Source organism: Cottoperca gobio, chromosome 10, assembly GCF_900634415.1.
Source record: "Cottoperca gobio chromosome 10, fCotGob3.1, whole genome shotgun sequence".
In the NCBI taxonomy this organism is placed as follows: Eukaryota; Metazoa; Chordata; class Actinopteri; order Perciformes; family Bovichtidae; genus Cottoperca; species Cottoperca gobio.
This window is the reverse complement of record NC_041364.1, coordinates 9,681,843-9,695,851: the sequence shown is the minus strand read 5'-3', so window position 1 is coordinate 9,695,851 and position 14,009 is coordinate 9,681,843. Positions and strand designations below refer to the sequence as shown.

Sequence of the window (14,009 nt, the reverse complement as noted above, 5' to 3'; positions counted from 1 at the left end):
GACAAAGGAGGGGAGGCTAATATTAGAGGTACAGTAAAGATGATGCTCTGTCGCCACAGGATGGAGAGGTGAAAGAAATCAACATATACATTAATATAACCCTGTTTCTGTACATCATGATAGATAAAAGATAGAAGATGGGTTTCATTGATCACCTGTGACGCATAATAAGAATACATCATTTATATCATATAATTAGGAAAGGCTCTTATTATATTGGTTTTCTGCAAGTGAACATTTTGTTCCATCACTCGCTGCTGCTGCTGCTGCTGCTGCAGTGTCTGTGATGGAGTGAAGATGAGCAGGAGGAAGAAGTGATGCTTAGGTTACTGCTGCTATCTTCTGGCAGAGACAAGTACTGCACCAGAGAGCAGCAAAGTGTGTGTTGTGTAAGAGGCCATGTTAGGAAAAGGTTATGAAGAGGGCAGCTGTAAAGGACAGTTTTATACTTCATGATCACTGGAGCAAATAACATTACAGCTGTAATAAATTACACTTTTAAAAGCTTATATAAAAAGGTAATGTCTATATGAGGCTGGGTAATAGTTGAGATCTCGGGCTGCAAGTAACAATCATTTTCATAATTGATTAATCTGCAGTATATTTTCTAGATTAATCAATTGGTCTATAAAATGTGCGAAAATAGTGGAACATGTCCACTATGTCAAGGTTCAAGATGTCTTCAAATGTCTTGTTTTGTCAGTCCAAAAGATATTCACTTTAATGTAATATAAAACCAGGAAATCTCCATATTTGAGGCTGAAAACAGCATTTTTATTAAAGTAGTTGACGAATATTTTTCTGTCGATCTACTCATCAAGTAGGCGACTCATCGTTGCAGCTCTATTGACATTAGAATATTAAAGGATAGGTTCACATTTTAAAAGTTAACTTAAAACAACTCACATGCACATTGTTATTCGTTGGAGAAATTGTTCCTCGTGTCCAGTGGCTGTAAAACCCGTTCCCTCTTTGAATTCCCTCAGACAGCGAGAGCTGTGGAGGAGGAAGTTACATAAAAGGTAGAAATGTGTGCTTTTAACCTAAAACTTTATCTTTGTACTTTCAACAGGACACGAGGAATTGAGAATCAAATGACCAACCTTGTGATTAAAAGATGCCGTCGACTGCCTCCTGAGCCACAGCAGAGCCAGACATTAATGCTGGAAGATTCCCAGATTCACCTGAACTTTAGAAGTTTTCACAGCATGAGGACAGGCATGAGCGTATTGTTTGAATACATAATGTGAACCTAACCTTTAATAATAATATTATTATAATAATGCAGGAAACCTCACATTTAAAAGTCTGCTGTTCCAGTCAATAACCTGCGTTGTTAATTAAGGCTACAAATGATTGTTTTCAGTCAGTTGTTTTTCTGATTAATCAACCATTTTCTTTATTTAAATACCACCAAACAGTGAAAGACAGATCCCAGAGTCCTAATTGCATGTGTTGTCTGACAAATTGTCCTAAAGCCAAAACGTACAATGATGCTAAAAATGCTTGACTTATTGGTTAATTAATTGTTTCAGCATTGGTTTAATTTAAATGCATTTACATGAGACCAAAAGCGTTATATGCGTAAGTACAGTCTTTCATAATTAATAGTTTTTAAGTACTTGACTTGGAATCATCTTGAACAATATGGATCATCGCCCCCACCCCAAGTCCATGTGATTTCTGCAATAATTCATGTGACGAACCCTTTAGATCACAGAGTGATGAGGTGTGTGTGTGTGTGTGTGTGTGTGTGTGTGTGTGTGTGTGTGTGTGTGTGTGTGTGTGTGTGTGTGTGTGTGTGTGTGTGCGTGTGCAACATACAAGAAAACATCTGCACAGCCTGACAAGAAGCCAAACCGCTTCGAGAAGTGTGAATACAAGATTACAACATCAAAGAGACTGAACATGGAAATGCTTCCAAGACAGAGCAATTACACTTTTTTCTTAGCTCGGCTCAGAGGAAATGAAACGTTCAGGGTCATAAATATTCTCAAGATTTGAACGGATGCTTTTGTTGCCAAAATGTATGATACTTTAAATCATTCTGAAATACTAAAACCAAACAATTTGCTGTAAAAAAAGATCTAAATATCAGACGTGAATAAGGCCAGAGAGAATAAATCCCATAACAACTAACTGTTTATTAAGTTCTGACACACACAGTGTTTCTGTATGAATGTAGTTCACATATAGAATCAATACAAATAGGAATGGGGGGGGTCAATATTTAAAACATTGCAGGTCTTCATTTCTTTTTGCCCTTCAAAGCTAATTGTGCGGCTGCGGCTTCTGCATCAGCTTTCAACTTCTCCTCTCGCCGCTCCAAGAATATTTTGTAATCTTCAGGTGAGAGGCTGAAGAGGAGGGGGAGAGAAAAAAAACAAACATTATATTCAGTTACACCAAACTCTGACTTTAAAAGTTAAAAGACAACATGTTAGGAGACGGTGTTTCTTTGCATCCCTACATCATTTTGTAGTTTGGGGATTTCAAATGTTAACACCACATTAAAGGGTATTTCCAGTGGAGATTGTGATTGTTAAGAGCGGACATTTCTACTCGTTATAGCTGAAAATCATTCAGCCATCTGCAACATTAACTTCAAACAGAGTTTCTGTCCCCTAAGAAACAAAGAGCGATGATCTTCTTTCTGGACTAACCACAGTGCAGCAGTGTTCAACAACCACCCAGGGAGAAATACATTGTTAAACAGGCAGAGATACCAATTCCTCCTCTGACAGTGCTCTCAATAAATCATAATGCACTGCAGCCTCAAGACAACTTGAGGTTTAAGTAAGGAGAGAAAGGGATTCTGGGAAAAGTACAATATCATTAAGTGAAGTAGAAATAGATGCGGCAGGGCAGGTTGAGGGAGAATACCGGACTGAAACAGATCATGCAGTGCAGGTAATAAATTATAAATGATTGAAAGTTTCAAAGTAAACACAGGTGGATGACAAGATGCAAAGCCCCTCATGGGTGCGATCACATCTGTGAAATCTAAAGTATTCTGATACAAAGCAAGACGTGCAATCTTTGTGAAGCTTATAGCATTTAATCTTAGTCTAAAATCCAAACTGTACATATGCTACATAGTGCGTCTTAGTAAATTGTTTTAGACACCACGTTCTGCAAGACCTGATTTTAAAATATCTTTTTTAAACATGTCAAGAGAGGGTAAAGATTCAAAGTTAAGTATGCCTTGCATATTTTCTCAAGTGTTATAGCTACTGGAGCAATACGTCAGTAAATATGTAATGTGGGAATTCACCCAGAAAACCTTCTGCAATAAAATCAAGATACGAGTTTATACACTTAAGAATCAAGGGTTTTAGTAAGCAAACTGACTTTTAGTAGATATTTTTGAGTAAACTTTACTTTGCTACCAGGGCTGCAACCGTACGAGATTATCACACCACAATAAATGTGTCAGAAAATATTACGCTTTTACTGCAATGACCCTTAAAGGGATGAGAACAGAACTATTATGATAAGCAGAATTACAAACCTGCATAGAATAGCATGTAACTAGAATATGTTATATAACTAAAGCCTGTTAGTTTACATGTTAGCAGCTCTCGCATGTTAAATTAACTGCTAAATGAAACATAACATCAGCTATGAGCTTTTAAAAGAATGTCCTATGATTATTAACAATACACGTACACTGCATGTGTCTGTACCTTTAACTCGCACACACCATGCTTAGACTTAGTGAACGTGGACACAGCCACTGTGGGAGTGTTGTGTTTTATTTGAAAGTTTACAGTATAGGTACAGACATATATAGTATATATAGTATATAGTACAGACAGAAAAAAACATGAGAGGTGGGGAGAATACAGATCCCTGACTGGAATCAAACTAGAGACATTGTTATTACGTACGCAGTGTTCATCTTAAACCACAAAGTTTAGAGAGAGTTGTGGATTCAACAAAGTTTTGAGTCTGTAATTCCGGGTGTTGTTGTTGCACTGGACTGCTTGTTATCGTCAGGTGCTCATGGTATTATTCATTGTTTTTTTCTAAGAGGACAGTGGTGCTGCAAAACAATAAGTGCACTCTATAACACAGTATAATGTTATGTATTACAGCTGCACCACAATCTAAACCCTCAACCACAGACAGAGAGATGAATATTTAGAGTATCTTATTAAGCCGAGTGGCAAATTGTGTCATTACAGCAGCCAAAACAAAAGGACCCATAAAGAAAAATCTAGAGACATACATAATAATTCCTCATCATATAAGGTACATTGGTAGTACAGTAGTAGTAGATATTGTATAATTATGTTATGATTAGTATGCTAAGGTGCTGCATTCGAACTGCAAAGATTAAAGGAAATATGGGCGCGTGTGCCAGACACATTTATAACCCTGCTTACGTTTTCAAGGCTTTATTACATTGTTGGACTACCAGAGTACTTTTACTCTTAAACATTGAGATTTATTTTCTAATGTTATGGTTTTACTGTAGCCTAAATATGCACTGTGATGCTGTATTTACATAGGAAACAAATAACATAAATATAAAGATGAATATTGAATCTGTATAGAAAGATGCTCAATATTAAAAGGAATAAAGTTTTGTCACTGGTCCACTCGGTTCGTAAAAAGGTAGGGTCCCATTATATTGCAAGGGGTCTTGGGTGTGTGTGTGTGTGTGTGTCATACATACTCGATCTATAAAGGATCTGGAGAAGGAGTTTCTGCTGCAGGGTTATTTTATTAAATTGATTATATACTGAAGCTACTGGAGGTGTTCATGGTATTGTGGCCACTGTGGTCCCTTTACTGTCATCTTTTCTGCCCTCTAGTGGCCGTTAGGAGGCATAGCAGCATCTACAGGTGACACACCCTGCTGAAACTCTGCAGGAATGTGTGTGAAGCTTTATGTTTGCACGTCTTTGCTCATTTAAAAGAACTTCATATAAAATAGCAAAAATCTACTTGGACAGACGAACAAGTCAAAGACAGAACAAGCGTTGCCTGCGTGCACATCGGTCAGGTTTATGGTATGGTATGTATCTCAGCTTAAAACAGTGAAATTATAAAAAGTGCACGGAGCAGAAGAAACAGGACTTACTCGTTGACAACCTTGATGCCCAGCGAACGAGCCGAGCCGATGATGCGTTTGACGACGGTCTGAAGGGTGGTGTTTCTCAATTTGAAGCTATCATCCTCGGCTTTCACCTGTGCAATCTCGTACACCGCCCTCACTGACACCATCCCCGCTACCTCGTGGCCTTCACACACACACACACACACACACACACACACACACACACACACACACACACACAAGAGATTTCAGAGTGTGAATGAAGATTAAAAAAAAACTAACAAAAAAGGTTTGGCACAGAAGAGGACAGAGTGGGGGGTAAGTATGTATGTGTGCATGTGTGTGTGTGCGTGTGTATGTGTGCGTGTGTGTGAGAGTTGGAGACGGTGTTGAGATGGTAGTAGGAGTCAACAGCTGAGACGAGGCAGGAGATAGCTTTAAGCATAAAAAGGTGGAAATCCATAACCGTCTTTTTTTCACACACCACCTTTGCTGCCTCCTTCCTGTACTGCGGTTCCCCCGCATGTCATGAATATAACATCAATCACAGCAAGGCTCAAAATCGAGCCCAGAAAGAGACATGTCCGACGTGTCCGTTACAGGATGGGCTCAGCAGGAGAAGATTGGAGTGGGAGCGAATAAGTCAGGCGGCACATCTCACCTGTCTGGCCGGCCCCTTTAGCAATGCCTGCTGCTTGCTTGAGGAAGTAAGACACTGTGGGCTTGCAGATCTTCAGTTCATAAGTTCGATCAGGCTGAGGAGACAGAACAATCAACCATTTTAATTTGTGATCAAAGGTGAGCCAGCAACGGACTGGAGCAAGGATTCAGAAGTCTACAAACAGGGACTGATGACATGTTATCGAGATTATATAAAATCACATTACCAAAAACAAAATGCAAATCAACCAATATTACATTCGAAAATTAGATTATACTTATAGTCAAGAATACATTTATGATTCCTCTTTAAAATATGGCAATCTTAAAATTCAGAATTGTTTTTCTCATGATAACAAATGCGATTAACTTAATTAAAGTGCGTCCCACATGTTGTAGAATACACACACACAGTCCACCTGTAGTTTTTGTCAGTCATACACATTTTAAAAACAATGGGCCCTTGATTTCAGACAGCGTGGTCATCATCTGCTCAGCTGCTGCAGCTAGCTGACTGAGCTAAAGTGAGCTGGCTTCATTAGTTTGAAAATGCCACTCTGACTCATGACTTTGTTTTTAAATGTTTCCGTCTTAAACAAGTTCCTGATGTCTACATGATGCCATGCTGAAAGACTGACAGCTGCATCCTCACCGTGTATGATCCATGTGGAAGACACTGAATAAACTGCATTGTTCTGGTATTGCAGTGTAGACCTAGTTCGTCCTATATCAAATGAATGATAAGGAAAACGTAAGATCAAACTGTTGTTTCATTTTTACATATATGTTTGACTGCGATTTATGTTCTTGGCAAATGTAATCTTGAGTAACGCTGGCTGGAGTTGTTAAACTTACTTAAATCCAATTAAGCGGAACAGAGCTGCTAAAGTTACCATGAACTCTGATATCCAGGATTAACGTTCGCTTCCTCACAGTAAGAGAATAGAACATATTGATGTCCTGGTTGTGGCAGGGCTTTTCTATATTTTTAAAGTAAACTTTAACCCCACAAAATAATGTCATCTAAAATAGTCCTTGGCTCTGGAAGTAAAGCTGTAAGCTCGTGAGGCAGACATGTTAATGAAAGCTTTAAAACAACGCTCCAAACTCTTCTACATGCCGATTACTGTGACACTAGCCCCATCATGCGGAGAAAAGCAAAGCTCGACAGGTCTGACGTGCCTGGTTACGATTATTAAAAGCTGCCAGAAATATAAATCTATTGGGTTTTAATTTATTGAATAGATTTATTTATTGTTTTGCCCATAAACCCCACCATGTGTTATTTCTGTGTAATTGTAGGATGTTTACAAATGGTTATTAATCCTCATTTTCCCCAGAAACAAGATTGAAAATGTGTCCTTGGAGTCCTGAACCGTAGCTACGACTCAGACCAAAGTTATTGTATCTCAGTTTATGACTTTCGATAATCACTGGACTTAATAAAGCTGAGTAGAAGCACAGGGTCTGTTGCGTCTGTTTCCAAACATTGAGTGAAATTAAAAACTGAAATATCAACATACTGTAGCTTGGAGCAACTTTTCACAAGAGGATGATTTCCCACCAAATGTCAAAGCACATTACTTTGTAAAACAAAACAAAAAAAAGCCTTTATTATTGATGGTACAGGATTAAAGACTAACTTGTACATCGACTGCTCCCTGCGTCTCCAGAGAGGCCTCAGTCTAGTGCTGAAGCTCCCTGTGATTCAGGAGTACGTGTGATTCTTTCATCTTTCTCAGATTAAAGTGGCGCTTCCTTCATTTTGTTCATACCTTGAGCGCAGTAACTATGTTCTTTGCAATAGTTATTGAACAGACACAGCCATTAGACTGTAGGTTACAGTCATTCATACAAATAATCCCTTTATAAAGTTGATATGGTGAACGTGTTTAGCAAACTGTTGATACAGACCAACATCACCATTCACTTGTAATCGTGTTTACTAGATTTCTCCTGTCTCTACCAACTCCTGAGGGGATGATCTGGCTCTTTAGCTGCCAAATGCTCCACTATGTTCACCAGCTAGCTGCTAACGGCCTGCTGTTTGGAGATGGACAGGTTTGGTTTTTTAGAGCTTTTTTTGCAGCTGCAGCTGGAAACAATGCTGATGAGAGCGTTGAAAGTGAACCAACAGTAAAATTACAAGTCGTTAAACCAAAAAAGAGCTTAAAAGAGGCCGTAAAGCTCTGCAAAGCTGAGGACAGCTGCAGAGTTGGTTGATAATTACTTAAACATTGACGTAACCTAACCTGTTTGCATGAGGAGTTTACATTATTTTACCCCCCCCTGCGTGTTTAACTGTGTGCTGCTGCACATCTGCTCTCCAGCCTCACTCGCTCGCCCTTTCCATCCTCCCCTCAGGACCCAAATAAAATTCATCTCTTCAGCCTCACTGAGTAATTCTGACCCTTTTATTTTAATTCGATGCCGCTCCTGGAAGACCTTTATTCACTCGAATCTGACATACAGATCCAATCAATAAATCATCTGAGGGAAGTTTGCTTTGGATCATCTGTTATGTGTCACATAGATAAATAAAAAAATAAAAACAAACACGGGAAATAAACTGTAGGCTGAACTGAGAAGATACCACAGAGCAGGTGATTTGTCATAAGACTCGTGTTATCTAACAGTAGTGACCTTTCGACAAAGGGAACAGGCTTTTTCTCCATCTATGGAAAAGCTATTGGTTGCAAAGGTCCGCTGAGTCGCTGTTGTTTCCTCTATTTTAAAAGATCAAACACAAACATTTACTGCACCGAGCTTCTTCTGACAGCGAAAATGGGGAAAAAAAACTGAAAAATACACAAATGGAGGGGAGGGGGAGGGATGGTGTAGAAACTGTTATTGGAGCAGAAACAAACTAAAATAGTTTTAAAGTTCTTCAGACAATGGAGGGGGGGGGGGAGAAAGGAACGAAAACTGAGTCAAACTAATAATTGTTGTCTTTTCCTGTCGGTGCTGTTGTGCAGTATTAACCGTGCATGCTACCTGCGCTGTAAGACGCAACTACAGTGAACATTGAAGGAAAGTAATAATGTTCACGAGTGATACTGTTGGAGGGGTGCATTGGTAAAGGGTTGATTTAGATTTCTATATTGGTTTGGAGGGGGTTTGAAATAAAAGGGGGCATTTTCATGTTGATTAATAGTTAGAATGTCGTTAATTAAAGGAGGGGGGGGGGGAGAAGGTTACGGCAGCTGTCAGGCTGACATTAGCATTGAGTCACTAATTACAGCCTCACAGAGGCTGGAGACTCTTAGGATCAATCCCAATCTCCACCCTAAACCCTCCAGACCTGAACCCTCGGGGAGTTAACTAACATCACCTGGTAAATGCCTGATGGTATAAAAAGAAATGGGACATGTGGGGTTTTATTTTGCTTTTTTTACCGCCTGATTTAAACTTCTTCCAGGTTCTTGCCTTATAAGAGAAGTAATTGTCAAATAATCAATTTACTAATTTTTTATCAAAACAGCATCATTAAGCAAAATGAAATGAAACGGTTGAAGAATAAACGAGGTGTGTAGAACATCCTACACTTGCATTCCTCTGATCATCTTAAATCCTTAATGTTATTGTTTCTATGTAAATTTAATATGAAATCTGAACACACATGTGACATCCTTTTCCTCTTTCTTCAACGTCACTGGCCGATGAATTGTGGGTAACTCCCTCAGCCAAAAATGCAGATTTACTGATATTGTGCATGAAAAGGTCTCAAAATGTCCGCTAGAGAGCCCTCGAGCACTTGACAGTTTGACAGCTCTAAACCCTCACACTCTTTGCAGGAAAGCCCCTCCAAGAGTGTGGACATTGGGCTTGTTACATGTTTGAGTATGCATTAAACAAACAAGATACACAATGTTAATTAGTGAGGTGCAGGTAGGCTGATTTTTCAATTTTGGGCAGAGCCAGGCTAGCCGCTTCCCCCTGATTCCCGTCTTTATGCTAAGCTAACTTCCCTCTGGCTCTAGCAGCTAGACTTCCGTCCTCCGTGTGGCGAGGAGCTAGAGGAAGGAAGTTAATGAGTGGATTTCCCAAAATGTCAAACTGTTCCTTTAAAGTGATGTGAAAGGCACCGCGGGATGTGTTCCTGACATGCCTGAGGTGAAAGTTGAAAGCTAACAAACATTAGTATAGAGGCTGAAACATGTTGCATGCATACATTAAACATCACATACAGTAACAAGCCCAACACTACAATCCTCCAGCAGATGGCAATGATGGGTAGCAGCCAAGCCCCACGTGTGATGGCAAAGCTCTTGCTGCATATTGCAGAATAAAATAAATTCACGCCTTTTAAAGGATTAGGCTTCCCCTCCCTCCATCACAAACCTCATTACAACACACATTTATTCAGCCGTAAGGAAGCAAAACTCCTGATTTGAAACAACAACACACAAAGTGGTGGTTGAGGGGGGAGGGGGGGCGTGACGACTCACACAATATGTAGTTGTGTAAAATAAAATCTGCAGGCTCATAACACCTTTTTTCTGAGTAATTCACGTTTCTTACACGCACTTAATGCTTCTTGACTCCAAGTTCCCCTGGGCATTGCTTCATTAATGAATGCAAATGGGAAGGCTTACTTCCATGGTAGAGTATGAATAATGGAAGTGCTCTGGTAATGCTATGCAGCTTGTGGAATTAACCACAATCATGGGAGGGAGAGGTGTTAAGTGTAAAGGGTCAAGGATGGGTTAGAGAGACAGACGCACCTTTACATGGATCCTGACGGGGAGCGGGATGCCTTCCTTCAGATCCTTGGTTCTCTCATTGAAGTCCTTGCAGAACAGCCCGATGGGGATTCCTCTCTGGATGGAGAATAAACATTATGGAGGATTGCTTTAAAATGTATGAGAAGTCTGAGCTTGCAAACATTCAGCTGAACGTCGCTCTGTCACACTGTGCCGCCAGAATACAGATGCCTGGGCTGCTGTCAGTCAGTCAATCACAAAACTTCACAGAGGTCTGACTACATTTGCACACACGAGTGGTTCAGGGATCGGCCGTGTGACAGTATGTGTGTGTATATATATATATATATATATGCGCTGAATGTGTACGAGTTTATGTGCCGTAACATTTTGGTGGAGACTTTTTCAGACTTCACCCTAGTTATATTCACACTGGGTTGCATCTGTGTGTGCAGCCTCTCTGTTGTTCCACACAAAGTGTTTGTGTGTGTGTCTGTCACTCGAGCTATGACTGAATGCATGTTGATGCCCAGAGCCAGAGAAACCCCAAGTGATGAATGAGCCTCCCATATTCCAGCTCCTGCAAGGCCAACCAGAGCGAAAGCAAAATGGATGGGTGACATTAAGTCAACACTCGGCCAACGCTGCTCCTTTGCACCATTCCTCTTTGGAGCTGAATACAGAGGCAAAGACTAATAAAGAATCTAATTATTACTGCTGGAATTTATGCTGACCTTCAGCCGCCATCCTTCCCAAAGGCAACACACTGATTGAAATGTTCATCTCAGAAATGAGGGGAAGAAATAAAAGAGGTATTTTATTCAGTTTAATGGACTTGCAAGCTTTTATTGCTTCACGACAAAGCAGAGCACATTTCTCAGATTCTAGTAATGGATCTGATGAGAAGTCAGTCATCCCGAGACATTCTCCAATGACAGCAGGCGGAAGACATTTATTTGAACTTAACGGAGCGGAAAGTTCTCTGAACATCATCTCAACTAAAGGCTTCAAAAGCACCTGGTGAATGCTAATCCTCCATAACCCTACCACTTCTTTTGTGCCTAAAACACTACTCATTATTCACTGGCGTTTCTATGCATCCGCTAACACAATAACAAAAATCTAATTGAAATTTCAACACATCACACGAGTGGAGGCAGGTTATTGTTTCAGAGCTGATGGCTGCTATTTGAATTACAATATGCTACTAATGAAATGAAATGCAGCTACGTCCCTGGAGCCCTTACTAGACTCTACCTCCTCTCCCCTCCCATGCTTATTAATAGTAATCCCATGTCAACCCCGCTACCTTTTACCCGTGCCCTTGCCTCCCTGCGCCTCCCATAAAACAACATAGCAAGGGTAAACAAACTGGGAGGGAGCACTGAAGGAAAGTCTAATTAAATATGGATTAGTATAAAGGCTGTGATGTTGCATTCGAGTCAAAGCAAACCCTCGGGCCCTGCCTCACACATTCAGCTCCCATTCCTTCCCTTCTGTTCAGCCCGTGTCGGATAATGATCTCTCCCACTGACTCAGATGGCCCTTTTATGCTACACAATGCCATGAAAGGGCCTCCCAGACCAGCCGGAGATAATGCCTGATGCTTCTAAAATGTGCTTAAGCACGGACGGAAAAAGACATTATGCAGGCAGAGGAGCGGCTGTTCTAAAGATAGACCGAGGCAAAGACTTCACACGGCCTGCCTGACCAGATAGTCCTCCACTGCTAAAGAAAAAAAGGGCTTGAACAAATATTTAAAAAAAGGCTAAAGAGTGGCAAAGAAGAGGATGTGACACGACCCACTTGGGGAATGGCAGACAGTTTGCCCTGAGCTCTGCACACAATTAAGTATGCACCAGAGACAGGTAATCATATTTTAATTAAGATGTTCCACAGGAGTCCAGGCATCTCATCGTCTGAAGATAGCAGGGTGAGGAAGTTTCATTTTGGCCCCGGGCTATTTAACAGTATAACTGCAGTAATTAATCTGATTGACCCATGTTGTGCAATAGCAATCCGTCTTTAAATGTGGCAGGGGGGCTGGCGTGCCATGAAAGCAAGGTTCAGGGTTGACACCTCAAAATGTGCATGACATTTATCAGAGAGAGAGAGCTGGAACAGTAACATGCATGCCCTGGCCAAATCTCCAACACCACTCACTGCATCTGAGCATCTAATCATCCTCGAGTCCGAGCCGCTGGATAAATCCCCCGTCTTCCACCATGACTGATTAAAGCCGGGCGCTCTCCAGTACAAAATGGCTGCAGCCCATCAGCCAAGACGAGGCCTTCCACGCCGGTTGTGGGCAAGGACATTCAGAAGCACATCTTCAAAGACTTCCGAGATCCTGGCAACGGGATTAAAACGCTAATCTACGAAGATTCTTTCTCGTTGTCAAATCCAGCAGCGACAGTGTTTGGTAATTGCTATATGATCCATTCAAGATCAGCGCAGCAGAGTCTTATTACGCGTAATTATGGGAGCAATTAGGCATTTGCAATTAAAATCTTGGAAGTGTCCATTTGATTTGACCCTTCCACCATATTCTCCGCTGTCTTCTTTGACACTCCTTCCGTGTTAATGTGATTGGCCTTTCAGCTTCACTAACTCTTTTTAACAAGATGTAGCACTGGCGTGGCAGGACGGTGTGTGTGTGTAGAGGGGAGGAGAGACAGGAATGGAAAAAGAGAGAGACAGCTGTGGTGTATTAAAGTTGTCAGACGGTGGCCAGCGATCGTCGTGGTCAATATTTGAACGATGAGAAGGGGTTTGTTTAACTGCGGTGAACAACGGGAGAGGAGACAAGTGAAGCGAAAGGCCGCAGGAGGTCCTCATGAATATGGGTGAGTGAGTGTGTATGTTTATGTATGAATACTTCGGCCTCATTTCAATGTGACAGGACTATCCGTTCAAGAGAGGGTATGTGTGAATATTAAGCTGCCGGGGACTGCTGACAGGGAGGAAGCGTTCGCTGTGTGTGGTCACAGGTGTCTCTGCATCTGAGAGAACAGAGGGCGGGGGGGGGGGGGGGGTGAAGGAGAGAGGAAGAGAAAGGGAGTGGAGGAGGAGAGAGGAAGAGATGGCGGGAGGAGAGATAGAGAGGGTGAGTAGGTCAAGAGAAGCATTGTGCTTATGGAAGCGTGGCAAACATGGAGATGAAAGGACACAGACGCGAGATAAGGCCTTGGGGTAGGAGGCAGGATTAATTGCCCCTGGCACACAAGGCCACCTGATAAATTGCCTCGGGCGATCGACACAGTGGAGGGTCTGCGATACGGCGACGAAGGTGTTGCAGTAGAGAGAGGCTGGTGGGAGGTTAATTAAACTCTTCAGTGTGAAACACTCCCATTCATTACCTTCATTACCTTGTTCATTTAATCTGCTTCGCTGTTGGCATTTTATCACATTCAGCCCCATTGTACGTCATACAGCTGATTAGGTTTCATGTTGCACCCTTCAGCTGCAGAGGGGGTAACTAAGAGGCTGAGCAGCAGGTCACTTTAGCGCTAAGAGATACAGATGCACACAGCAACAAATAAATAGAGTTCATGCTGGACATGCATTTTACCTGATTTTCC

At 41.3% G+C, this 14,009-nt stretch overlaps 1 protein-coding gene across 1 annotated transcript in view; it reads right to left on the bottom strand.

Moving 5' to 3' along the window:
• Positions 1-2,124: 2,124 nt before the first annotated feature.
• The window catches only part of mrpl11 (mitochondrial ribosomal protein L11), a 37,284-nt gene continuing 25,399 nt past the window's right edge, over positions 2,125-14,009 (bottom strand). Inside the window, exons 3-6 of the mRNA XM_029441482.1 lie at positions 10,450-10,545; positions 5,727-5,820; positions 5,090-5,249; positions 2,125-2,357 (exon numbers count right to left, since the gene is read on the bottom strand). Of these exons, the coding sequence (XP_029297342.1) occupies positions 2,249-2,357; positions 5,090-5,249; positions 5,727-5,820; positions 10,450-10,545 (459 nt within the window). The 3' untranslated portion in view covers positions 2,125-2,248. The remainder of the gene's footprint in view (positions 2,358-5,089; positions 5,250-5,726; positions 5,821-10,449; positions 10,546-14,009) is intronic.